Consider the following 27,761-nt stretch of genomic DNA (forward strand, 5'->3'; position numbering starts at 1 on the left):
CCTGGAAAGGAAAAAAAAATCTGACAGGAAATTTATAGCCAGTTGGGCTGCGTCATATTTTCCGAATATTTAAGCTAGCTGGGGTGCAATCTTAATTTAGTGTTCAATAATTAAGGCGGAGAGCAACAGAGCTGTGGAGCTGACAACACTTTGTCAGAGATGGAAGAGACGGGGGAGGGGGAGAGTAACATATTAAAAAAGGTGTTACTGGCTAACGCAATTTGATTTAAATATATGTCACGCCAGCGGGGAGACAATTTTTCAAACTATGTCCAATACCAAGGAGTAAAAGGGCCATTTGGAGTGAGAGGAGTAACTTGCTTGATTTATATTATTGTGGATGCTCCAAGACTGAGAAGGAGGGGGCTCAACATGGAACTGAAATTAAGGGGGAGAGTTATCTTACTTCTTTGTGAGTCTCCTCTGTTCTTCTCCCTGTTGTCCTGTAGACGTGAACAGGGCACGAGCAGCAGTTTGTGTGAGTGTTGTCGCTGTCGTAGTGTGAAGCATATGTTCTCCACGAGGACCTTATCTGGGAGACTGAAGGAGCAGAGAAGCTCACAGAGAGCAAGAGGCCTGTGTTGTGGATAACGAAGCAGCTAATTGAAGGAGCCAACCACAGAACGTATTTGACAATGATAAAAATCACATTTGTTGTACTTTAGGGATTGTGTTTAGTAGTTCAAGATTATTTTGTAGGCAGTAGAATTGCCACCTTGTAGCCAGAGCACAGAAGCTCAGCAAGGCTGAGCCCAGTCCATACTGGGATGGGAGACTTCTAAGGAAATCCAGCCTGCTGCTGTAAGTGATACTTGTGGACCAGTAGGTAGCATTGTTCTCTCTAGTCCAGAATTTCCAAATCAGTGCCTGGGGAAACTGTAGGAGAACCATTCTTTGGATGAGACTGAGGCCCTGGTCATTTAAAGATTTAAAGATCCTATGGCACTGTTAATAAGAGTGAGGGTGTAGGGGTGACTACTACTTGGTTATTAAAGTGTAGGAACTTTAATCCCATTGCCCTGGCTATAGTAGCACTCTGGGGTACTCCCCCTCAATTCAAATGGGACTTCTTTACCTCCTGTGCAGTGAAGCAATTTGGGATCCTTTGGGATGAAAAATGTTGAATGCAAGGACATATCAATCAATGGTAATCCAAAAGAAAAGTGATTGAAAATGTAGTGCACAAATTAAAGGACAATGAATGGCATCTTATTAGCTTTACCTCAGAGTCCAAGCCATGCTAGGTGTCGTCTCCACTGGTGTGAGTTTGGTGCTGAGCATGAGGGCAGGGGTGTCAGTGTGTTAATTAGGATGAGCTGTGAGGGCGACTGCATCAGACTCACCTTCTATTCATTAAAGCCCTCCAATCTGAGTGAAAGATGTTTTATTTATTACCAGCCAGCGGTAGATTCACCAGGACACCTGCATTGCATTTCATAGTCCTCTGACTCTAACCTGCGTCTGTTGCTCTTAAGTTATTAGAAAAATAATCAGAAACGTTTTATAACAAGGATATTTTTTAATGCAATAAATTTACAAAATGAAATACTTGCATTTCTGAACAGTGCTTGAAAAGAAAATATATATTCAAGTATATATAAACCTATACTTATATAAATATACATATAAGCAAGGAGAAGGTCTGAATCCTTTGTATGAATATAAGAACTTTGTCCCCCTCCCCTCTCAAGCTCTGATCCCTGACTCCCCAAATGGGTGTTCAGTAGCTGCACACTGACGTCAGTACAGGAGAAGTGCACCAGTTCTGCCTGGAAAAGGCCTGGCGCTCATTAATATTCCTGGCTCCAGTCTCTAGAGTTCTCTTTGGAAAAAAAAATCTGATCATTAATAAGAGAGAAGAAGGTTCCCCATTTTGAAATGATTGTTTCGTGACAACGATGAAAAAAATGAAAAACATCAATTCATTTCATCTCCATTTTTAAAAGACACAATATTAATAGCAAATTGATAACTGGTGTTTTTAAGAGTAATTGTTATTTTTTCAGCTCCATTTCCACTGCTTTTGAACTTCAAACACGTGCCAACAAGTGACCTGAGGGTTCTTTGGTGGATGTTGTATGTGCTAACAGACCCTTTAGAGTTATCTGAAAGCTGCCTAAAAGCAAAACTTCACTCTCTTAGTTACATTTTCCCGAGTTCTCAATGTTCATCTCCTCCAGCTGTGACCTTAGGACTTAAAAGCATTTTCCACCGACAAACCCACAAGGTCAGTATAAAACAGACGATGCAAACTACATTTGTGCACCTGTTTGTAACATTACTAAAAGTACACATTGAAATAAATGTCAGGAGGACAGAAATGGGCAAGCAATTGGTTTCTTAAGTTAAGGTAAACAAGAGAAAAAAAAACGAACAGACCGCGTACTCCTTTTGAGTTGACTCCAGGGTTGTGTTTTAATAAACACCTCAGAACCCAGCAGTGACCAACCTGGATGCCATGATCACATTAACACCAAACTGCTAATCTTTTTGCCTGTCACAAAAACAGTAGGCGATGCTTAGCCAAATGGGCCAAAGGTAGTTTTAAACCCCATGTTAATTCCACAATGCAAATTAAAATCTTGCTTTGCAGGAAGGATGAAGTAATATTCCAGACTGCTTGTAACTAAAACGTCTCAAAAAACTCCCACCCACACTGCTCCTGGCAATACATGTCTGTCTGTTGTCACTTTCTTCCCAAGTCACCCTTTTTTTTTACATCTCCGGATGCAATCGTTCTTCCCAGTCTGCGTCTCGCTGCCCAGCCCGACAAAATAATCAGAAGAGGTGCATCCCCGTTTGTAAACTGTAAATGGTTATTGAAAGAAACACAGCAGCTACAAAATCAAACACAAAGGTCAGAAAAATACATCTTTCAAAAAGACAAAGAAGAGGGGGGAGAGCAATTTTAGACATTGCAATTTGAGACATTCTGCATTGAGAGACAAAGTCTGAGCGCTCCTCATCCAGACTAAGCTTTTGCAGAGATTTGAAATCCCCGACTGATGCAAACTAGGGTGTGTTATGCTTGATAAAAGTAGGTTTGAAATTTGCATGTTGATCCATGTTAATTTGTATTTCAAGGTATATATTGTGAACCGTGTGTTCTATTGTCATCTTTAAGAGCTTCTTGCAAGTATCTGTATGTATCTGTATCTGTGCATGTGCTTGCTGATAGATGGAAGCTGGCCAGGGTGTGAGCTGCTGTTTATCCCTCATGTGCTGGTGAATGAAGGGACTGCAGCCTGCAGTAAACACAGCTCCTGATTCTGAGTGCCAATGCCCAATCAGGGTCCCCTCGCTCTCATGACCAACAGATATGGTAAGAGTGCTTATTGCACATTGGCACTGCAGAGTCTTGAAGCAGTCCCAGGAACTCGTGGTACCCTGGTTTTTAATTTTTCTTATCATTTCCCCAAATTTTGTAATTTTTTTCAGTTTTTCCCTTTACTGCAGTGGTATTGATTGCTGTGCCAGTGTTTTCTCTCAGGAGGCTGGAAGTGTCACTTTATTGATTTACTTGCTGCATTAATTTAAAACGATTCAGTAATATTTCACTCAGCCTTTCTTAAAGAAGAATAACAACAAAGCTCTTTCCATCGCTAGTCTCACAAAGTAGACTGCTTTATACAGTGGTCTGGAGTGAAAGGTCACAGTGAAGTCTTCCTCTCCTGGGAGGATTAAAATATATTTTTTTCTGTACTTATATCAATGTGAACTCAAAGGCAACACTGAGCTGAAACTGTTGAAAACTATTTCCCAGATGATGCCTCAACAAGTCACTATCTTAAAGACAAAACCAGATGTAATTGCTTATTTAGAAATTTAAAACACAATCTCAACCTCCTAGAAAGTCAAACAGACATGCTGTTGGTAACCTCAAACCTTCTATAAAGCCTAACCTGGAGTGAGTATCTTCTCAGTCCCAGTTTGGGTGAGTGTTAGTTTCTGCTTCAAATTAGACATCCAAAGAGATTATTTTTGAGTATTCGCCATATCTTTAAAGAGAGTTTTGAAGTTAGTTTATTTCAATCTCCCATTTTTTCACAGACTGATTTTGCATGCGTGGTGATTAATAAACTCTATTTAATTTGGAAAGTTTTATACTAAAACATCATTTTTACTGTTATAGCTGCCCTTTCTAGATTCAGAGTGCAAAATCTGGATTATTCATAATCTTAGCATCAGAGCAGTATGAAGCACAGGCTTTTCTGGAAAACTCTTTAAGCCACAGACAAACTCTATTACCGTCCTTGTACTGGCTAGACTTTTTTATGCATGGATTTTTGTGCGTATCTTAAAGAAATGTTTTGAAGTCTCTTAATAATCTGAAAAGACGAATCCTTCTTCTGTTTTGGTTGGTTTCTGGTTTCTGGTCCCTGCTGAGCAGCGGGTGTATGTATCAGACTCTGCATCAACCTCCTCTTCAGTTGGCCTATGGATTTGGTACAGTAGCTCCACTTGGATGGAGATGCACAGCAGGGTAGGTGGTGCTGTGGGAGATGATGTCATTAGTACTTTTTTTAGAGGCAGAATCAGGATGTTCCTGAGGCTATCCAGAACCACATGATCAGCAAAAGGTCAAGTGCACAAAAAGGCGAGAGCTGCATTGTGGACACAGTGCGTTAGGAGGAAGGTCATCTGAATCCATTGTTCCTCACTGCTGAATTTCCATTTCTGAACTGCACTGGGGGGCCTTGATGAATATTCTCCACTGCAACTGTGTAGTCAATGACCTTCAATTTCTTAAACAACCCTGAGTATTGCTGTCCTCTGGTGGATCACGGTATTCATCTATCTTAGGGTATTGTGACTTTGTTCTGTACTGAGTGTGAGCTAAAATTATCATCACACATAATTCTGCAAGGACCACACTATATCAATGCACCTGGAATGCACACTTCTGATTTAACCCTCAAATGCCATGTGAGCATCTAGCCTGAAAGAAGAGGATCACATGCATAAGTTGGAGCCTCAATTCCCTGTTGTCCTGAAAGCTCCCACCAATATTATTGTATTATTATATTTGTTGAAACTGGAATGGCCAGCCACCCAAATGTTTTTCATCATAACAGATTACTTGTAGCAAAAGCATGAAGGGAACCAGATGAAGCTCTTTAAGTCACACTCCTCAATCATTATTGGTTGCGAGAAAACCAGCTTCTGCCACAATTAACACAGTGCCTGCGATGGTGTCACAGCTGGATCTGCGGTATTAGGATGTCTTACTCCCAGAGAAAAGGCCTTAATGCACATTACTAGCTGTCTGAGTGACTATCTCCCCTTTCAAACTGAACACCACACGGTATGGACAAAACACATTGTTTCACAAAAAAAGCCTTTCAATGTTTTTGAAATGCTGTTGTTTCTTACATAAAAATGGAAGAGGAAAAAACACTTCTATTCCAATGTCATATTTTGACATTTATCCTTTTTTGTGGTTTATGTGCAGTCAAATTGTACACTAATACATCATTTACCTTCTGATCAGTGCCAATGGGATCTGCATATAATAATGCTAAACAAGACAGCCTGTACAGTACAAATTGTTAATGATCTAAACATAGAATATCCATCCACTCATTACCAGAAAGATGAACATTCCTAGTCAGGGGGACAGCAATCAAGTCTATTGCAGAAGCATGAGGTGCACGACAGGACCCCACTTTGGATGGGATACCAGTACATTGCAGGACACCCACAAATATACAGGGACAATCCGGGGGCACCAGTCAATCCAGTCTGCATGTCTTTGAAAGGGGGAAAAAGAAGAGAAACTCATGCAAACCTAATGAGAACACGCAAACTCCCCTCAGAAGGTGTCCCAAGCTATAATAAAACACAGGGCATAGGAGTTGTAATGCACCCATCTTGATAGCTCTTTACAGTGCTTCATGCAGTTCAGCTAACAGTTTTAATTGAGCTATTTATTAAAGGATCCATGGAAAATAGGTTGTCATTTTGAAGAATAAACGCAGCTGCTCGACAATTAATTCTTCGGTGCGAGTATATATCTCATCTGCTGAATCTATGTACAGTCGAGCTTGTTTTTCATGTCTGAACGTGAAAAAAGGAGACAGATTTTATTGTAAAAAAATAATACAAGGAAGGCCCCTACAATGATTGACGATGTCGCCAAGAAGACCTACTGTACCTGCCTCTGCAAACTGATCATCATCATCATCATCATCATCATCATCACCACCGCGTGTCACCTTTCTTGCCGATGAAGAGTTAAAACAATGATTTTTATTTGCCTCTAGAGGTCAGTGTGGAGAAAGTATAAACCTGAAGGGTTGGGACTAACATAAAGACGGAGATACAGGCAGGAGGGGGGGTTTGATAAAGAATATTCGTCTCTGTTCACAGTAACTACACATGACTTGAGCAGTTCTAAGGTTTTCATCTTCCTGTTTCTCCCAGCCACACGCAGTAAACCAGGAGCGTGTCAAAAATGCTCTTTTATTTTCGGAAGAAATGGTGTTCTGATATGAAGCATTAAGTTTTAAGGCTACGGGAGAAACGGAGTATAACCAGCAGGGCTTTAGAGATTGAGGTGGGATCTCTGGGGCTCGCTATGGAGACGACCTCTCAACGCTGGCTGAAGTGAAGGAGCAGGGCACGAGTTTTCTGCAGATAACCATTAGCTGAAGTTTGTTTAGGGTTAAGGTGTTATTTTGTGTTATTTTTGTATCGAGTCGTTTGTTTGCGTTTTTTTTTTGGAAACATTAGTGAGTGATGGAGTCGTGAGATGGGAGCTGCACGCCGCCTTTTGGTAAGTTTCCAAAGTGTGAATGTCGCTTGTTAAATTAATCTGTATGCCCGGTAATGTGTGCTTTCGTTAAATTGTTTTCCTTTTTCTCCGAATAGGCCGGGGACTAGTAATATTCTTTAAAACTAGAAAGGAAAAACAATATCTTTCCTTTCTATCTGAACGTAGTTCTGTTGGTTTAGAATGGAGTGATAACTTGTGTAATAATATCTAATTTGCCTGTAATTTCACATCTGTTTTCAATGAAGTTGAAAAGAGTCGCATTTATCGTTTTTGTTTTAGAAAGTCTGATTTTCTAAATAGGTCCTTGCAAAAAAAAATGCCCCCTTAAAATACTAAATTGTGTCTCGTGCGAGAAATAAGTTACATTAAAAGCCTTCCGGTCCCCGTTTCTCAGCTTCCAGTTACTAAGCACAGAACGTACCGTATCAGCAGACCAGGAACATCTGTTCTGAGATATTTAGCCTAATTGTTTTAATTTTATAATGAATGCTTATTTTATATCTCTGTGATATTTGTCAATTTATCTGATCTCATCTAGTTTTTTTTGTTTCTCTTCCCAATTCTACCTGTACAATTGCTACTGAAATTATTTTCATACCTGATGTTAACCCCCCCCCAGAAAAAAAAACCGTCAGTTGGACGTTAATGTTTGCTTTCTGCGACTTCACTTCATAGTGTATTCCTAATGGACTTTTTCTTTGGCGCGACAGGATTTATCTTTGCATCGATTTTCCAGTCCTTAATGTTTGCTAAACACACAACTTGTACAACAGCTGCGGAGCTGAGAAAATATAGCACGTTGGTTTGTGTTTGTGCAAGAGTTTGATGCTGGTGACTAGCTGTGATGGTAGCTGCAACATGTAAGCCTGGAACGCCTCCACTTAGCGAGGAACAGCAGAAAGATATAGTTAACGCACTGTAAGTGTGATGTGTGCGCTTTTGGTAAAGGCACTTCAATAATGCCATCCGCTTTGCAGTAAAAGCGTTCTTCACTCTGGTGTAAGGTGTGTAGAGACCACAGATAAGCAAACGGATGCATACGTTAGGCAGTGACATCGGTCTGTTTTGGAACCACAGACAGTATGTGTGTGGTTTTGTCTACTGTGTAGATTGTGGTGGTGCAATTTTCTTCAACACATCATCACAGTTGCTTGGGGGTGGACTGCAGCCTGTATTGGCCACAGACTTATGTCCGATGGAGGTTCACTGTACCTGTTCTTAATTAACCATTTTTTCTTCTCGCAAGGATGTCAGCAGACCAGGACTTCTGGTGGCCTATAGCTGGTCTTGAAGCTAGCTTATTAAATGCAGTTGTGCTTGTCATAAGATTGTAAGACTGTGTGGCTTGAATTTCACATTGTGTACCTTTACTTAAGCCAGATCTGTATTGCCCATATTGTAATATTGATGCAAAAAATGGATCAAGTTAATCTGAGTATCAAACATTACTGACCTTGAAGTGTTTAGTTTCACGCTTTTATTTCTATTTAGACGTTCTAAAACGTGTTAAGCCTGTGGTTTTACAGCAAACACCACACCTTGAATAGATGGAACATACACATGGGTCTAGTAAAACAGCAATTGGTCTTAATACACTTCCTCGTTTGAGAGAAGGTCAACAAACTTCTCAGAACTGGCTGGCGTTTCTCTGGGTTGGCTTTGTTTCAGTCTGTACCCTGTTAATCCAGAACCCCTCACGTTTGTCTAGTGGGAATACAAAACATTAATAATGATAAAGATCTGTTTACACTGCAGCTGTTGAAAGAGCAAAGCAAAACCTCTTTTGGAAGCCCACTAACAGCTGTGATGAACTAGTTAGTCATGAAAGATTTGTTTGCACATTCATTATGCAAATTCCACAATCATGTGTGTAACCTGAAGTGAGGTTGGAAAATGTCTGTCATACAATCCTTTCTTAAAACCTAATGACCTGGTTTGCTTAATGTCACCTGGAAGAGATAATGGTACTAAGGTGAAACTATGTAGATTTCAAGAGAAACAAACTTTCATAGTACACCCAGCCGGAGAGATTAGCCCAAAAGGCTGCTGGCCATCTACTTCAGAAAAAAATTTATTGACCTTCTCTTCAAAGGCTGTGTGTGTTTGTGCTTAGAGTAATAAGGTGCTTTTCGAAAAGACGGAAATTAACGCTAAAAGCCAAAGTTTTTAGCTTTTTACATTTTTTCAGAATTTTTTAATTCAGAATACTATCATGTCTTTTGAAGCTCTGTAATCGGTTATGTAACCATAACTGCTTCAGTGTGTTGCAGAGCCCTTTCTCTGAACCTTGCAGTATTCTCATGAAATGAAGGATCAGTTTGGGTTTGTGTCTTTTCAATTAATTTACCGTTAAACTTCCTGTCCACAGCTCTCAGTGATTCCTGATGGTGGAAGAGTCTGAGTAGCAGCAGGTCTGTCCTCCGAGAGACGTGTGTTGCAGCGTGCAGGTTTTGACTCTAAGGCTCATGTTCTCTTTCAGAGTGTTCAGGAAGTCCATCCAGCAGCGTGTTGATCTGGCGTCTCTGTCCGGGGTCTTGAGTCTGCAGTAGTGGTCTGCTCAGGCAATTCAGTGCCTTCGATTCATCTGCTAGCTGCCACATTGTCTCAAAAACCATGTTGGTGAAAGAATACCGGATCTGCATGCCACTTACGACGGAGGAGGTAAGGCATCTAATGTGATCGATTGCTCTTCTGTATGCTGCTGTGACATTACCATCACTAGTTAAAATATATATGTGAGCGAGCACGCAGGAGTACTGGCTTTAGTTGTAGTTGACATTTTGAATAGTGCTCTGGTGTAGCTAATGTAAATCTCTTTATGCTGCTCTCACATCAGGGCACTAATCGCAAAGGCCTGATGCACAGTAAAACATATTTGGGTGCACACTGACAACTGTATTAGCCAAAGCAGTAAATCTGTTTGATCTGTGCATAATTGCTAAAAGCAGGAATGAAGCCCTACGGACCAGATATTTACAAAGGAAAGTGTGTGCAAAATTCTGTGTATGGCATCAGTTGGTGTTGTGGCACACAAGCGGCCCTTAAGGAACATTGGGATTGCTCCATTACACGTCCGAAGCTTCAGGATTAACAGTTACTTTCATTGTATTCTTCTGTGTTTCTGTGTATTAAAGAACTGTCATGGCAAGTATTTCTAGAACTCTCAAGAAAAAGATATAAAAACCTCTAGAGAAAGGTTTAAAATAACTCACTGTTGTTTTCAGAAATCCAGAACTGGTCTTGACTTTCATGTTACACGCGCATTTGTGATGGATATTCTTTCAAACTTCTGCATGAGCCCAGGATCATTACCCTGTGATAAAAAGTTGGCTTTTGTTTTGTTTTTTTTTAAAGTTAAAAGCAGCATCCCCTGCTACAACATTGTAGCTTGGAGTATCGGTTAAGGTGGGAGAGCAGGCCTGCGTCCAGGACCACTGGATATTATTAGTGCGAAAGGGAGACGGCAAGTTCACTTGCAGTGCCCGTCCCGCTTCGAGATGTGAAAATAAGAGCCCAGGGCGGGTACTGACATGTAAATGGTAGCCCCTGCTGTTTGCTGCTGTCCATTCCTTCCTCCTTCTTCTGTAGCAAAGGGAAGGACCTTGCAGGGCCATTAGCCAGCTTGGCAGGCAGGCAGGCAGGCAGGCAGGCACTTTGCGGTTTGAACGCAGGATGATTCCTCACTGAGTCACTTCCTCTGGAGCCTTTCCTCCTGGCAGTCCCGTGTTCGCGCTATGTCAGATATTGCTGCTCTGGAGTGACACTGCCTGTCCTGTCAGAACACCGGTGGCATGGTGTTAAATACAGAACCTCCCAGGCAGGCTGTGGGAAGTTCCCATTTCTCTGCGTCTTGGCAATGAAGACAGTGGGCTCCGTGCATGGTGTGGTGGGGTGCAGACGTTTTTTTCCCTCTCTCTGCTTCATGCCTTTGGACATGTTTTGGGCTTTTGGTTGATACTTTTATTATGACCATGATGATGGATATTATTATTACTACCAGTGCTGCTGCTGCTGCTATTCCTGCTTGGTCCAGTAATGTTTATTTCACTTTATGAACTGGTCTTGTGGTGTAGCTAACCTATGAACAACAAGAGATTTCTGGTTCTGGCGATATAAATAAACATGCATGAACATGATTTTACATTTATGTTACGATATGAAACCTATTCATATTTAGGGATCTCTAGTTTAGGTAAACAGTGTTGGTTATTACGCTCCATTTCTTGTTCTCAAATTGGGGTCCTGTGTAGAGGTTTGTATGTTTTCCAGGGTGTACCCTGCCCTGTGCCCGTTTCTTGCCAGGTTAGGCTCTGGTGTTCCCTGTGACCCTGTACTGGATTAAGTGGTTAGAAAATGAATGCTTTCTGTCTTCTGCCTGTAGAAAGTCTCTCCTGGAAAGTGAAAAAGTTTATTTTTTTATGTCATTGTGTTTAATGTACTCTGTAAAGATTTTTACCGCCCTTTTAACTGAAAAAGAAGCCTGTGAGGTCTGATAAACTGAGATTGCTTTTCTGCCAGTGAAACAATGAATGAGGGATCATTACTTAGTGAACTCGTGTGGGTGGGGGTGTCATTTAGTCCAAGGATTGATCTGTCCTGTTTTACAAGTTAATGAGGAATTTATCAGATGGAAATAAAAACAGTTGTTAAGACTGGTGAGAAATTGTTTTAGCACAGAAAGATCAACTATGGCATTTTTATTGTAGTTTGTACGGTACTATTAGAGTCATTTTACATCTTTATATAGAGTACATGATCAAAATCTATTTTGCTCCTATTAGTGCTAAACTGTTTTTTACACTATATTGAATGGACCAGTTTACTATGGAAAGAATGGGCTTTTACTTAAATAGAGGTCAGCAGTGTCTGTTTTTAATAAAGCTCTTGGCATCAGTTCTCCTGTTTGCTGTTTAAGTGAGCATAAACGGTGTAGGAATTGAAATTCGGTGCTTCTAAGGTGTTTTCAGTAGGTTTTTCTAATGTGATTCCAAGATTCTTATTAAACAGCATAATGTAATACTCTAGTGTTGCTCTTATTTCATTTTTCTTTTCTTTATATAAATCACTTTGATATGTTCTAAGAGTGAATGATGCCAATAAAATTGATTTATTACTTGTGTTATTATTCTCATTTAAGAAGAAAACCATGAAAAGCAATAGAAATAATCCACAGCTGACAAGCTCTACTGAATTCTTGAGACGGAGGCTGAAATTCCCAGGAATTTGAGCTCAGTCTGAAAGTTGTCTGTTGTCCGCATGGCTGGTGGGTGTTTGACGTCAAATGTGCAAATTTTTTCCTCTCTGTGAAATTAAAAACATGTCTGTGGATATTATGACAATAAAACTGAGAGGAGGGTGAAGGTTCACCAGAGATATGTTATGCAGTTATGTTTTTATTTTATTTGAGTTAGATTTTATTTCATCATTTGCTTTCAAAAGCCAACTTTTTAGTCTAACAGGGCAATAAGTTTTTAAAGCTGAAATATTTCAGTAGTATAGCATTATGCAGTACTGTATGTGCATTTGCAACTAACATTAGTGATCTTGGAATAAATGAGTCATGTGTGCTATGAGATTTTAAACTTTGTCTAAGTCACAGTTGGCTTAATGTCTAAAACGCAGATGTAGACATTTAAAACCTTTTGATTAAAAGGAATAGGGTCTTTGTATCTCATTGATGCCTTGCTAAGCATAGCAAACAACAGTGGGCACGACAATTTCACTAAATGGTTACAGAGCAGAGCAAGGCATGTGAAGCTACTCCTAAAGTCAGGATTTTATAATTCTGTATAAAAGAGGCACAAAAGTAGGCATCTCGCATTTGTATTCCTGTCAACAGTAAATCATACTTATTCAGCAGCAAGAGGCACTTCACAGAATACAAGTTTGCGCGTAGGTGTGCAGTAACATTTCCGAATATCCTGCCTCGCATGTCAAGATGTAGTCGGACTGAGCTATCTCACTTTCTTTCCAATGAAGAATTCCTATTGGTTTCTCCATTCCACGTGCAGTCCTGTTAATGGAACAGTGTCTTCACTAGACACTGTTGCAGACCGCATTTAGAATGTGCACGCTGATTGATTGATTTCAATATTTAATGTGCAACGTTGCGTCTCCACTCCTGGAGAGCAAGACTGCCCAACCGGGTTTTGGGCTATGACTTGTTTTAAACTCCATTGTCCGTCTGTGAAAAGCTGATGCTTGCCAAATTAATATCCACAAGCTCCTGTTGGCTTCTATACACAGAGACCTGCAGCTGGTGAGACTGGAAACAGCTCATATTGCTGTGCAACAGTAGCTTGAGACCCTGAATATGGTCCAGGATTCTACATGGAACTTTCGGACCCATCTGTTTTTGCTTGAGCTCCTGTTGCACAGTTGGGCACCCCAGACCACGCTAGATACAGAAGGGCTTTCTCATTCTGGAATTAGTGGCTTCTGGAAGGAAAGCAAATCTCAGTCTCTGTGGACTGTATGAGGAGGTGGACTTAGTTAAAATGTATTGCGTTTTAATTAAAACTCTGAATTGCTTTCTGTAAGCCCATGTTATAGTAGTTTTACCGTTTTCACATCACATTTCTAAAAAAAAAAATCAGTATGCATACCAGAGCATTTTTGCTGGATTTGATGCACTTTTTATCTTCGCAATAAAACTTGAATATGAAATCTGCTTTTCCCGTGAAATTAGGTTTCCAATACTGGGATCGGGTCATTTGATATTGCCCATTTTAATGTAAAAAATCTTTGTGACACAATTCCCACATAATTGATTCGAGTGCATACTTGACATGGACCTTGAATTTCATACTAAAATTGTAGGTAAGCCACTACAGTGATCACCATGGAAACTTAGTGACTATACACCATACAGTTGTCTTTTTCTAACGCAGCAGGCTCTGTCATCTGCAGCGCTAAATAAAAGAATACTGAGTAAGGGATACACCTTGTTTTCATCTTTGCTGTATTCATCCAGGTAATTTGTTTTGCGAACAATTAATGGGCCGTTCTTTTGTTATGAAAAAGAAAAAAAATAGCCTTTGTGTTCAACTGTACAAAGTGTAAATTTACGGCAGATGCCCTCTCAGAGAAAAGAGGTAGCATCACAACAGTAGTGAGAGGGTTTTTTCTTTTTAAGCTTGGCACAAGAAGCATGTATTTCTTATACAGTGGAAAGCCCTAGAACAGTGAAGTTCAACTGATTCTCAGAATGAGCTTGTTCGTAATGTGGTCAGGGCCTGTGTTGTCGGAAACGTGAAATACCCGATTTCCTGTATGTATTAACAAGGTATGTTACCATAGCGATGTTTGTCATCATGGAAAGTTCAGTCCATCTTGATTCTGGCAGGCAGAACTGTCTGATTGTTTAAAACAGGATTTACTTACTCTTGAACCTGAGGAGGTATGTGTACATTATTCCTGTCTATCAACTCTGCTCTACAAGGTTTCCTTTAAAAGGGCATGTGTCATCTTTCACAGTTGGCTTGAAGTGTTCTTGTTGGTTAAAAGCTTACAGACTGCGTTTCTGGAGAAATTAAATCTCTTAACTTTCCAGTCCTTGATATCATGTGTTCATCTTTGACATCTAGATCCATTTCAGATGGGAGAAGTCCCCTCCCTGCACACAATTTAAGATGATAAAAACATATTTCCCTCTAAAATTGAATCAAGTACCAGCACAATTTATCTTGCATTCAAATAGTTTTCACTAAAAAGAAGCCATGCCTGCCATGTTACTTATTTTTAAATGATTGAAATGAATGTAAAACCATCTGAGTTTTGGAGATTGCTTTTTGTAGTTTTATTGGAATGATAAAGCTTTAAAATTAAGGAGGATAAATAAATGTTATTTTTTGTATTTCTTTAACAAGGCCTTAGCCTAAGACCTTAGCCTTGCACATGTTTTTAAAAGATAAAATGAAGATCCTGCACAGATGTTTGTCTGTGCTGTTTGCTGAAGAAAAATACACTAAATGTGTTTTGCCCCGTTGTTAGTCTGCAGGTAAAACCAACAAAACAAACTCCACCAAAAAGGCAGGGACCTGAATGTCAATAGAACTTGGATTTAACAACAGGTGTTGGAAATACATGACAGCATCGTATTCCGAACAGGTTTCGCTTCACAACATTGCAGATCATTAAATTATAGGCCCTTTTATTGAACGCAAGCTGCGGGCTGTGTAAAGGCGAAAGCTGTCCTTTATGAAAGATTTTGCCACATTTATTCTTCAGTGGCTTCAGAAACGCATTCACCAGAGTTGATGAGTTAACTAAAATTTCACTGGCTATTACAATTTGGAGCCCAGTTTAAGAGCAGACTGTTTTTGACAGTCTGCGTAATAAAGTTTGGCCTCAATTAAAGCAAACTTTGAACCAAACCTTAAATGATAGACTCAGTACTTGATTGGCTGGACTTTGTCTTGCCAACGAATCATTAACAGCAGTTTCCCAAGTTCTATTGAATCAATCTGTGGTACATGTTCTGTTTCACCCTAAAGTTTACAATTCTCATGTGGGTATTTATTACAATAAACCACAAGACATTTGCAAAGAGATAAATTATGCATCGTTCTGGCACTGTGAGAGAAGATTTCTGTGTTTGACAGAAGGGGCTGAATGAGGTCCTTGGATCAAATAATTAGCCACAAACGAGTTAGATGACTCAGAACCACCATCCAGCAGTGCAAAGTAGGAGCAGAACGCAAATAAAACTTGATATCTCACAGCACAAGTTTAAGCATTTACTTGCATCATCTGTTGGCAGTGAAACAACTTTCAGCCAGTGCTGAAATCATCCTAATTCCCTGCAGGGTTTACATGGGAACGACCTTTAGTAAACTTGGGGGGGAAAAAAATTCAATTATCTTAAACAAGACTTTACTGATTCAACAATATTATAAAGGAACCAAAGAATTATTTATTTAAAAAGTATTTCTGGTTTCGCAGGGCATTTCCCTGTGTAGGAGAAAGGATGAATTTTTAAAATGTCAAAATAAATTGCGCTTCTGTTTCACTAATAAATAAAGCCGGACTTGGCTGTTTCTCAGAACTTAGGGTTAGGAAGATATGGTAGCAAAGCACATTTTGATTGGCTAATAAGATGTCGTGAAAACATCTTGATGATAAAATCTCTTTTTTAGTCACAAATGCACTTTATTTAAAGGGATCTTCACTCAGTAAGTGATAAAAAAATGTTTTTATAAGGTACAGGTAATGGTTTTTAGTGACTGCTATTCAGTTCTCACAAAAAGAAACTCTTATTTTGTTAAAGGAGGTATCTGCATCAGCATGTGTAGGCTGCAAAGGAACAGGTTAAGGTTTATTCCATGCTGAAAAGAAAAAAGAGACAACACGTTTTGGCTGTGGAGCCTTCTTCTGGTGTGTCTTATTTTGCCTGCCTGTGATAGACATGTAAAGCTGTCATTTCACTGTTGTGGTGCTCTCCCAGCTCAGTCAGCTGCTTCTCAGTAAGGGCCCAGTGATGCCTCTGGGCTCCTTTTCACTGGATCAGCCACTGTGAGGTCAGCAGGAGCTGATCTGTAAGTACTGTATGCTGAGCTCTAGCACCAAGGGCGTCCTGAATACATTGCTGCATATTTCATCTAGGCTTTCATCTGCCTAAGATCCAGGGGCGATTTGTTTGACTTCACTACCTCTTCTCACCCACCCTGCGGAGGATTTAACTCTGCACAACAGAAGAAACATGTTATGTACAGCGGACCGGGAGTTTTGGACTGTAAGATTGTATGTGCTAAGGGCAACTTCAATGCAATTGGTTTTATCTGCCTTGTGAAATTTCATGCTATCGGCACTCGGATCTTTCTCTTGGGACAGATTCTGTTGTACCATCACACCGATCATACTCCTACCACTACCATCGTCACCTTTGCTGAGCAGGAAATCGTGGTGCATTCCGAGTTTTTTACCATGTGAGCCGATCGCTTTTTACTGCAAATGGACTCCTCCGTAAGCGCCTTTCTGCTGTATACTGATTATCTCGGTATGTGCCTTGCACGCACATTTTTTTTTGCAATATCGATCTACCCATCATACTGTACAAGTGAGAAAAGAGGTGATCTTTTTGAGAAACCCTTTTTAAGGGTCAGAACCTAATTCTATGTATAAAAGGGCCTGGCGTTTCAATCCAGTTTAATTATCTTCCCCTTAAGAGCACAAGGGTAGTGACTCCCCTCCCACATCTCAACCTGTGGAGGTTCAGCAGTATCTTCTCCGTACCAGAGGCTGCCTTGGCCTTCATTGCAAACCATCCCTTTAGTGCTAAGATCTTATTACATTTTGGTTAATCAAATGCTTGACTTAATTACAAAAACATTAGTTTACAGACATTTCAACCTTAAAGTAAAAGTAAAAAAAAAAAACAGGCCGTCCAAGGTGGTATCTGCACTGGAAAGTCTCTCGGCCACCAGTCTGAGAGACTTTTTAAACAGGTGTTTATAGTCCGGTGGATTTGTTACTGCCAGTTCTGTAAGGACATTTCCTCCCAGCTGCCAGAATCTGACTGGTTGCTGTTCATTTGATCTTTTGTGTCGGTCTCTTGTTTTTTAACGTACAGTTTGAGACCTTTTTTTAGTGCCGCTGCAGTAGGTGATTAGTGTGGAGTAGAAAGTGCTGATGATGACACTGACCTCTTTCAGATGGCAACACGCCACCCATCTTGCCTGGTCTTTCTTCTTGAAGCTCGCTTGGTCTGTTTTTAGCGCTGCCTCTCTCTGCTGCCCGAAGCTCAGGCACACTGGTTAGATTCCTGGTCAGCTGACGAGGCTGGTGAGCGTATGTCTCCGTTGGTATCCTCTTGAGTCAGGAGTTTGGAGGACAGCGATTTGAAAAGGTTGCTTGTGACGCTTCATTTTTAGTTTTGAGAGAAGTAAGAATGTAAAGCACCACTTCCAAGCCCAGTAGATGGATACTACACTGTCCACTAGTGCTCTCGTGGTTTGTCGTCTGATCCATGCTTGTTTTCGTATTAAACACTTGAAGGTTCCTAAATATTGAGAGCTTCTGTTATATTCCTGCCATTTTGAGGAAAAAGGGTCTTAGAAACTTTGGTGACTCTTTAAAAAATCTGTCCTTCAGTTGCTTTTTCCCTTTGAAATGATTCAGCTGTTTATTCCCTGAGAATAGTGGTATAGAAAGATTTTTTTATCTTCTGAAATACTCCACAGTGTTTGTGATAAATGACGAGAAATTGTTTTGTTTTAAATACTGTGATGCATGGCCCCCTCTCTTTCAAACACAGATGCTGCCTCTTACCCAGAACAAGTGTTTTCTTCATTTTATTGGAGCCTGGATGTCAGTCCTGTTTATTTTTGTGGTAGGACCATTAAAACGTCTTTTGGATAATTTTTCCAAAGGGAGGTGTGTTCATATTTAGCTTTCTACATAACCAAGTATGTCATTGTGTGTAGTAGCGTATTTATCAGGAGAAAAAAGGCTGAAAAGCACTGTGGCAGCTCTGTGAAGCAGGTTTTGTGATATGAGGGCTACCTGATTAATGTGAACTTAATCAATGGCAGCAGACCCACCCCACTCCGTAGCTCCCAAGTGACGATGGATCATTAACGGCTGCTGTACTGCTGCTATTTTTAGCCTGTCCTTGACATCAATCTGACGTCAGGACCTAAGTATGAGATGGTGATGTATCGGCTCCTAGGGTTGGTGGGGAGTAGGGTGGGGGTACACCGAGATCCGGTCTGTAACCCTTGCTGTGCTGAACTTAAGCCTCTCGATCACTTGTGGAGGAATGACTCTTCCTTTGATGCACCTCTGGGGTGGCACTTGTGGGAGGAAGTGTCGGTTCCTATGGAAACGCAAAAGCGTTAAAAACAGAGGAGAAGAAAAAAATATTCCGGTATAACATGCTATAATGGCTTAATATAATAAAGGACCGTTTGTGTTAATGCAGTCAGTGTTAACTGGTCTGCACTGTAGAAAAGACTCCAAAATATACCTTGTGTCCACTACAGCATCTTTTATACGAACTTTTCACAATGGCTGATCATTAGTAAGAACCTATATCGTTCACTTTTTGTTCAGACCTGCTTGTTCGGGAGAGCGATGGAAATGGAGACGATCAGGTCCGTGGACAAGTACAGTGTTCAACTCTGTCGGCAGATCTAGTCACCAGTTGTTTTCGAGACATTCTGGGGATATCTGGATCGGACCTGCAGTCTTCACGTTGCCTGTTAAAACCACCTTGTATTTGGCGCTTTCCGAACAAAGAAAGGGCAGCCTGCTTAGCAAATGTCTTGTGATTCAGAAGCCAGTGGGAAGGGAAAAGAAACAGAACATTTATTTTAGATTCATTAAAACCTCACCTTCTGTCTATAGCACCTCTTTTTAATTATAGGTGGTGATAGAAAATCCTTTATTCCAGTGCCCTGTTATTTGCCAAGGTCTACAAGTACACCAGATGGTGCTTTGCGCTGCGGACTAATTAATAGACTGTAGACAGTCTGTATGCGCTAATAGCTGCTGAGAATTTATAAAACGGATTCTGGTCTGACAGGCATGGCAGCTTCGGACTACATATGGGCTGGATTTCAGTTCTTGTGTTGGTGTCTTAGATTGAGGAGAGTGTGAAAGATTTGGAATAAGGATTTATCTGCATGCGAGTTTCTATCTAGAGCAATTCAGTTGATCAGCTTGATGACTGTAAAGGTGGCAGGCAGTTTGAGGGTTATTAAATGCACGTGTCATATCGGTGTCTTAATCAGCAGAGCTGATATAGTTAGTTTTTTTTTATAATTTCCAATGTGTTTTCGCTCATAACGAGTGATTTAAAAGGAGCACCACCTCTCCTCTCCATTCTAATGAAAACGTATCCTCTCCTGTCATACTGTACTACTGCAATTTTAAACATGCATATGGGAACTCAAGATTTTTGGTATGGAGCGATCCTCTTTTTGGATAATATGCTTGTAGGTCTGTACACTTATTGCCTGGTTTTCAAGTTCACTCACCCTATATTATCAAATAATGATTGCTTTTTGAGCTTCTATCACCCAAGTTTGTTTAACATGCTGTGAAGAGTTGGTGCTCTCATTATATGAATTCACTAGGGTATCGACGCCCGTTCCTCATGTGTCCTTACCTTTCCTGTGCTCATCAAAGCCGATTCCAAGCTCCCGTCATTAATGGACTGTCTCTCCCTCCAGTACAGGATAGGACAGCTGTACACCATCAGCAAGCACAGCCATGAGGAGAGTGACAAGGGAGAAGGGGTGGAAGTGGTGCGGAATGAGCCGCACACTGACCCTGTGCATGGAGAAGGACAGTTCACGGAGAAGAGAGTCCATCTGTCCAGGTAACGCCAACAAATGCTGCGGCACTAGACGATGATGCATTTAGGACTGATGTAAGGAAACGGTATTGAAACAACCCCGGTGGTTTGATTCAGAAGCAGTGATGACCGTCGTTTCTTTCGATTAACGGCATCGGACTGTTCTGAAATTCGGCGAGTGGAGTTTTAGATTCAGAGGTTCTGAATTCAGCAGGCTGTTTTAATCGATCCTTAAATCCTCTCTCCAGTTTTACATATGCTTTATTGCATAAAACTAGTGTCCCGTGTGGTGTTTTGTAAGTCATGGGAAGGGAATAATTGTGCAAAATATATTTTGTTGAACGTGCAAAACAATAAACTGTACTGTGAGTATCGGATGCATAAGCTATTAGGAGACAAATTCTCATCACGCACCACATAATGAACAAAGCACATTTGTGGTGATTACAGCATTCTGTTTTATTACATTTTAATGGGTTCACTGTCTTTCTCCGATAACGGTAACCAGTTTCTGGAACTCAGTGTTCTTTGAGCTGTAGCAATGGTCATAAAAGGGAAGCATATCAGCCTCTCATAATATCTGTGTGTTGTAGGAGCTTGTTTGTGCATTATTACTGTGAGGCTGGCTATTTCCCTTTGCCTCCAGGGAACGTAATAGAGATTTGTCCATATTCTAATTTTATCTTTATTTTATCATGCCTTGTTTGTACATGTGCGTGTGTGTGTCTCTATATACATTGTTTTCAAAATGCTGGATGAATAACAATCAATAAAATGTTCTAGAACACTATAAATCTGGGAAATTCATTCTTCCCTCTGGCACCGATTCTCTCGTATTCATTTACCATTTTTGCAATTTGAATAGATTAGCTTGAACCTTTTCATACATCCATCTCCAGATTTATTCACATCCCTGCTACATTATAAAAATGAGCTCCTGTGGCTCTCTTGCAGTGTGATAGCTACTCAAAGTTAGTTGAGTTTGACATCCCCCTTAATGTGGAGCCCTAGCCGAAGTCTTTGTGCCAGTCATGGTGTGTGTGTGCGTGCGTGCGTGCGTGTGTGCGTCTCTTCTTAAAGTGGAGGCATAGAATTCCATCTTTGAAATAGGAAAAAAAACTGACCTGATGAAAATTAGGGATATACGTATAGATTTATTCCATGAAGAAAAGATACAACATTTCTGCTGTGAAACAGCTGAAGCATTGCGTCTCTTCTCCTTTCAGCTTGGAATAAACCTTTACCTGTTGCTTTTGTAGCCTATGCATGCTGGCATAGGTACCTACCTGGTGAAAAGGAGTAATAACACATGCACACACTAGCCAAAGTAACAGTAACCCCTGATGACGTACTGCCCTTGAGGAACATGAGACTGAATTCTATAGCCTTGGCTGGTCAGGACAATCCCCAGGTCTCGGTTCTTTACTACAGGTGGCTGAGCCTGGCTCACCACATAACTTCATCCTGCAAGAAGATCGGGACATCCCGAAGAGGCTCTCCGAGCTGCTGGTTGCCCAGTACTGTATCTGTATTTTGCATGTACTGTATAATTGAAATATGCGCACAATTAATATTTTACTAGTTTTATTGTGGTTCCAAAGGACTATAATTATGATTGTGCTCAGTATTCTTAGGACATGCAATTTTCAGATTTACTCATTTTAATATGTATATTGCATTTTGGAGATCATTGTCGTTGGCTGCTGGGTACCTGCGTTATGTGGAGAAAAAGTATCGAAACAAAGTGGCACACACTTAAAAATGATGATCTCATTAACTTTTCATGTATCTAGTGTTTATCCATCTCTCAGAGCAGCTCTCCCACAGTGAGCCGGCACGACTTAGCACTGATCCTCTCTCCAGTCTTCAGCTACACCTACACCTACAGCACCTGCTGTACGATGTGACATGAGAAAATTTGAGCCATGACAAGTGCAGTAATAAGAATATATTTGCCCCGGTTAAGAAATATCCATCCATTTATACAGATTTCTGTCCGCCTATTCTTGTTTTTCTTTATTTAAACCAGTGCTATGTAAGTCTAAATACTCTTGAAAGTGAATATGCCTAATAAAAGCATTGTCGTTACAGTATCAGTTATCAGCAATATAGCTATCGGCTATCGGCCACTGAAAACCTACAACTGCAGGCCTAATTGAAATTAATAACCTGTGGGTGTGTGTAATCCTGATTGACCAGGAAACTCCTTTATTCTGATAAATGTATTCTTTTATGAAAAGCACATCACAGTAGGTGTTTTGGAAGTCGGGGTACATGTACAGTAGAGCTTCAAAGATGCTGTCAAATTGGCATGACCGATATAACAGCAGCAGAGTGGCCGTCTGTTCTCAGATGTCAAGCAAGGCTGGGTCTGGTCAGTATTTGAATATGAGACCTGCGAGCAAAACTAGGTTAGGTAGATCGATCGGTAGATCTCGGTCTTTCCCAAAATCCAAGATTTCCAAACCAATTCCCTCGTATGGTAACGAGCCATGCTGCGCTATAGGAAGATCTATCCTTGAGGAGTAGGAGAACTGGGTCCCCTCTTGTGCGTGAAGTGTTTTTGGATCCTTGGATGAAAAAGAGCAATGCAAATGTAAGCAATCATTTTAATTCTGATTATCTGTGTCTGTCTCGTCCTGCAAAACAAGCTGTGAGACTCGCTTGGCTAATTCTTACACACGCAGCCAGGTGCAACATACTTTTTTAGCCCTGAGTCCATTCATTTCCAGCCAGGATATTACCTCTGGCTTTTTCATCCCACCTGTTCACTCTCTTTAAGCTGCTTGCTTGATGTAACCACATCTTTCTCCTGGTATAGAATTTTTGTATTGTGCAGCTCCTGTTGCCAGGCAACCCTGTGTGCCATGAACTCATGTTTCAGTTTGTTCTCGAGATGTTAAAGCAAAAGGGCCAAATCTCCGAACTGGAGCTATTTTTACTACCCTTTCCCCACACGCCTTTGTAATGAAGTGCATTTTTAATAAGCTAGCTGTTGTTGACAACCACGTTTCTGGAGAGAGGGCTTGATTGAATTCCTGAATGTGTTTCATTGCCCCTCCATAAGGGAACGACGCTGCTGCCATATTGTTACAGAGCTTTTCATGCATGTAAGAAGAGTTTAGAGCAGTTTTATTTACTATACAGACTAATGCGCAAAGTATATAGTACTATGTTGTAGCACAATTTCAAATGTCTCCCTTGCAGTTCTTTATACTGTGGTCTTTCTCTCTATCAGATCTCATGTTGCTGAAGTCTTGAAAGGGGTTCTCAGGGTGAGCGTTCTTGTGCAGACTAGTCACGCTGATGAGTTTGGTGAAAAGGGCACTCCAGAAAAAAATGGCACGTTTGAAAATTCCTGCACGGTGGATGAGGCGAAACAAAAAAAGAAAAGAGAGAGAGATAAAAATGTGAGCATCATGCCCTTGAAAAAACGAGAAATCATTAGCCGAATACTTCAGATTTCCCAAGTGTCTTGCTGCAAAAAGTCCTTGCCTTCTTTTAATAAAGGAATTACTGCTATGGGCTAATGCAGGCATGCTTTGCTTTTCTCTTAAATATTTTGGTGGGCACATATCAAACCAATATCCCGATAGAAAGTGATTTTAATTTTGGGCGTAATGCCCAAAGTGTTGCATTTTTAACCATAAATGGCAGAAAAACCCCTTCTGATCTTTCCCATCTGAACTAACCTAGGACTGACAGAACGAGCTTAGGCACCTCCTTTCGGAGCCCGATTCCCCACAATGACTGCTTTACCAGACGTCACAGTGGGATAGATATTCTATTCGATTTTTGCTCCCTCTCTCCTCCTGCAGTGCCTGTTTGATGTTGGAAGCATCTGGGAAGCTAAAGACTACCCAGCATGAGCTGGAGCAGCGGCCACTGAGCCGAGCAGAACTTGTTCCTCTCGCAGCGTGGGAACTGATTATCTCACACCACGAATTAACAGCTCACGCTGCACTGTAGGCAGCTCTGCACACTCCAGCTCCCCGGGCACAGACTGAGCCACAGACCTGCAGGTTGCGGGAGCGCAGTAGACGCTAACAGGGAATGAGGCAAAGTCTTTTCTACACGGGGAATTTGGATTCCATAACTTAAGCCCCAATTTCATATCTATTTAAATTCCAGTTCTCGTCTTTCATTCTTTATCACACTTTTTAGATAATATAGCATTCCATACATCAGTAAAGCTATATACCCTAAGCATAATTAAATCTAACTGGTGCTTTTATTCATTTAGAGTCCAGAGTACAGTAGTTGTATGCCTACTGGAGTCTCAGGATAGAGCTGTTGATCCAATAAAATGACTGGTGTTTGCCACTTGGTGTTAAAAGGTGGTAATGAGATGCAGTCCAGCTACAATATGTGCTAGAGGAGTAGACGTCTTCCACCATTGTCAAGACTTTCTCATCTTTAAAATATATTTTAAAATATATTTAAACATGGCTGTATGAATAGTAGTGTATGGTTATTGTCATCCCTTATAGCCTTAAAAAGAACTATTTTAATTGGTTTTGTGAATGCATAAATTTTTAATGGTCCCAACTTAACAGAACTCTCATGCTTTGACCTTGGTCGAAGTTTCCAAAATATTTTCTACACCTCAGTAGATAATTGAATTGTCTTTTGTATTCTACTAAGGGAATTAATCCGTTTTCTCTGTTTTCATTAAAAAGCAGTAATATTTTCAAGACCTCTCTTGTTTTCCTCGCTCATGATTTCAGGTACTCACAGAGCAGTTTATTCATATAGAGTATTGGTGCAGTAATGGAGACCTTTTCAAGGTTTACAGAGAATAGACGTGCTTAGAAAGAGAAGTTATTAATGATAGGTTTAAAGGCTACTTTTTAAAGGCTAACTTGTCAGGTAATGCATGAAAAAAGTTACACCTTATTTCCTTTTCGTTTTTCCAGACACCGATCATAAAGTAATTTTGCATGTTTCATTCAGAATTTTAAAATGGTCTGGTTAAATCCCGCCTTATGCCCCTCTGTGTATACCCCACAGCTCTCACCTGGCTAGTGAATTACTGAATGATGGCTGGAATATTATCCTTTTCAGAAAAATGGTTTGGTCAGTTTCAGAAAGTGCAGTTTCATAAATTATATTTGACAACCTGCCCAATAAACTAGATTTTAGTACGGTTAGGATCATTGATGGAATAAACGAGCTTTCATAATGTGCACAACTTTTGTATGTCTGGTGTGGCGTCAAATACCTTTGGTGTAGTGTGACCAATTATAATGCAGCTAGAACACCAGGAATATTTGATCTTGAAATACCACAAGAAATGAAGAAAATCTAAGCCTCTTAACAGGATGCTGCTGGTTAAGTCATCAGTACCTTGTCAAGGTTTATTGCTCTGTTTTTTCATTGTCCTTAACACACATGAAACAGAAGGTGATCTGAAGGCTGCAAATATTTCACCTGACAGACAGCACAGCCATGCCTTGTTTTTGAGATGCAGTTCTCAAAATGCTGCTCCTGGACTTTTAATCAGAGTGCCAGTACTCTAGGTTAATAACCAATCCAGTCTCAGCCTGCCAGTAATGGTGTGGCTCTTAATCACTTCTAATTGGTGACACATACAGTACCGCACTCTCCAGAGGCACAGACTCATCTAGCTGTTGAAAATAGTAAACCAGGATTGACCGCCGAGTCTATTTATAGCCCCTCGCACTGAAAGGATTCTATTCTGGGAAACATTGTTATTCCACCTCACCCTCCCTTGAGGGAGTTGAGGCAGGGGGGGTTGATGTAAAATCAGAAGCAAGCGTGATTGGATTTTCTCCTCCTTTTGTAATCAGAGGAGTACTCTGCCTGTAAATGACTCCACTTATCACCATCTTCCTTTTGAAAAGCTCAAAATATCATTTTTTTAAATCAATTTCCGACATGGTTCACTTTTGCTTGCAGCTTTAATGGTAGGTACAGGATACCATGCATTTTCTGAGCAAGGAAGAAAGGGTTTCAAATATTTTGGACATAATCAGTGGACTTGATAAAACAAGTAATCTTGGATGACAGTCTTGTCCCTAACAATCTACACTACCGATTGATACTTGAGATCCGACCAGGTTAAAGAAAAGAAATGTGCAATTTTGTAATCTTGGTCTGAAACCTGCCTGTTTTTCAGTAAGCTTCCAAGCTGGGCTCGTGCAGTGGTGCCTCGTATATTTTATATCACAGAAAAGGCCTGGAACTACTACCCTTACACAATTACAGGTAAGACAGCTACTGCACTGCTTCAGCTTGGCCCTGTGTACTTGTGTCCCTAGCGCTTATGGCATTGGAGAGTCATTAAGTTACAAAGTTAGAAGATCTGGACATAGTTCAAGTTATGATTCATTCCCTTTCCGTTGGACTGGCGTCTCCCTCGGGGTTTTGGGGTAGTTGATCTTGGCACCTGGCTTCCAGACCATTGCAAGACGTTGCGCCAGTAAATCTTTAATTATCAAAGTGTCCTGCAGCACCTGATTTAATTAGGACACAAGGATCAAAGACATTGGAAGGTTCTAATCACTGTAATGGTTCCCATATTGGATTCTGCTCTCCTAATGTCTATAAGAAAGGACCCAAGGGGGAGGAGATATTTAAGGAAAAAAATTCACGTTTTGTATTCTGCCATCGGTTTTTGTTTGTACTAAACTTTTTTTTTCCCTTCTTTTCATGCATTCTTTGGAACACATTTTGAATATAGAATACACGGTAAGTTTTTATATTCATAGCATTAAGAATGAACCTGCAGCCCCTAAAATCCTTTCATTCACCCGGTCTCATGTTAATACACACTCCTTTGTTGCTCGGTGTGATCCTGAGCAAGAAATGCCTGCTCGTAGACAATCCTCAGAATGCTTTTATAGTCCTTGCCTCTTCAGGATAAAAAAGGTTTCTGAAAAACTTCCAACACAACCTTTTTGCTTTAGTTTACTGCACATCTGAATCTTGCAGCCGTCGGGGGTAACTTCAAAGCGTGCATTGTTCTGTTGTGTTAAATGGGAAAAAAATACATACCTTATTTCATCACATAGTAATGAATCGGAAACAGTGTGGAATATAAAGCTAAGCCATGTCTCTAAGGCACTGTCTGGTCTAATGCTTAAATAAGCCTGCATCGTAAAACGACTCAATTACAAAATAAATGAAAAGAGAAGTTTAGGCGCTGTGCTCCTTTGTTGCTTTCAGTGCCCTCGTCAGATCTCTTTCCCATCGCTCTGCTCATCCGTTAATGTGAAACTGTGTGCAATCCAGTAATGAGGGACCAGTGCAAACTCCTGGCTAGATTGCTGTAACGGAGCTCTGGGCTGGAGCGAGATTACAGGAGTGTCAGGGCTGCGTTTGTGCTGCGTTCGGCTGCCTTTCATTTTACCCCGGAGACTTTCACCACAAATTAAGATCATAGCTTGAATGGAGAGGCGAGAGAGGCAATAAAGTGATGCAGTGAGCGCGTAGCTTTCTTTTTGTCTTGTTGAATTGCATCGCCTCTGCTGAACAAGCCCCGATATGCGTGATGTGTTTGTTCTGTGAACTGGATCCGGGAAGAAGTCAAAGTGCTTTTTAAACACCCCATTTTTGTCTTTCATTCGTCTCCCCCTTTAGTCTGCAGTTTAATAAAAGAGCCTTGGACATGAAGCCCTGTGACCCTCTTCTGTTTTAAAATGTAAAATCTCTTAAGAGGGAGGCCAC

At 40.6% G+C, this 27,761-nt stretch overlaps 1 protein-coding gene across 1 annotated transcript; it reads left to right on the forward strand.

The window, feature by feature from the left end:
• Positions 1-6,298: 6,298 nt before the first annotated feature.
• Positions 6,299-26,444, forward strand: LOC148818403 (cytoplasmic phosphatidylinositol transfer protein 1-like). Its single transcript, XM_088936788.1, has 4 exons — positions 6,299-6,775; positions 9,255-9,436; positions 19,948-20,096; positions 26,212-26,444. The coding sequence occupies exons 2-4, from the start codon at positions 9,389-9,391 to the stop codon at positions 26,351-26,353; spliced, it is 339 nt and encodes a 112-aa protein (XP_088792914.1). The 5' UTR covers positions 6,299-6,775; positions 9,255-9,388; the 3' UTR covers positions 26,354-26,444.
• The last annotated feature ends 1,317 nt before the right edge of the window (positions 26,445-27,761 follow it).

This window comes from Atractosteus spatula, chromosome 18 (genome assembly GCF_055471065.1).
Source record: "Atractosteus spatula isolate fAtrSpa1 chromosome 18, fAtrSpa1.hap1, whole genome shotgun sequence".
NCBI classification, from domain to species: domain Eukaryota; kingdom Metazoa; phylum Chordata; class Actinopteri; order Semionotiformes; family Lepisosteidae; genus Atractosteus; species Atractosteus spatula.

Bases quoted from the DNA above. Each gene is read 5' to 3' on its own strand.
- LOC148818403 (XM_088936788.1), top strand. From the start codon at position 9,389: ATGTTGGTGAAAGAATACCGGATCTGCATGCCACTTACGACGGAGGAG. The intron at 9,437-19,947 runs GTAAGGCATCTA...CTCTCCCTCCAG, and splicing joins TGCCACTTACGACGGAGGAG to TACAGGATAGGACAGCTGTA. The intron at 20,097-26,211 runs GTAACGCCAACA...CCTGTTTTTCAG, and splicing joins AAGAGAGTCCATCTGTCCAG to TAAGCTTCCAAGCTGGGCTC.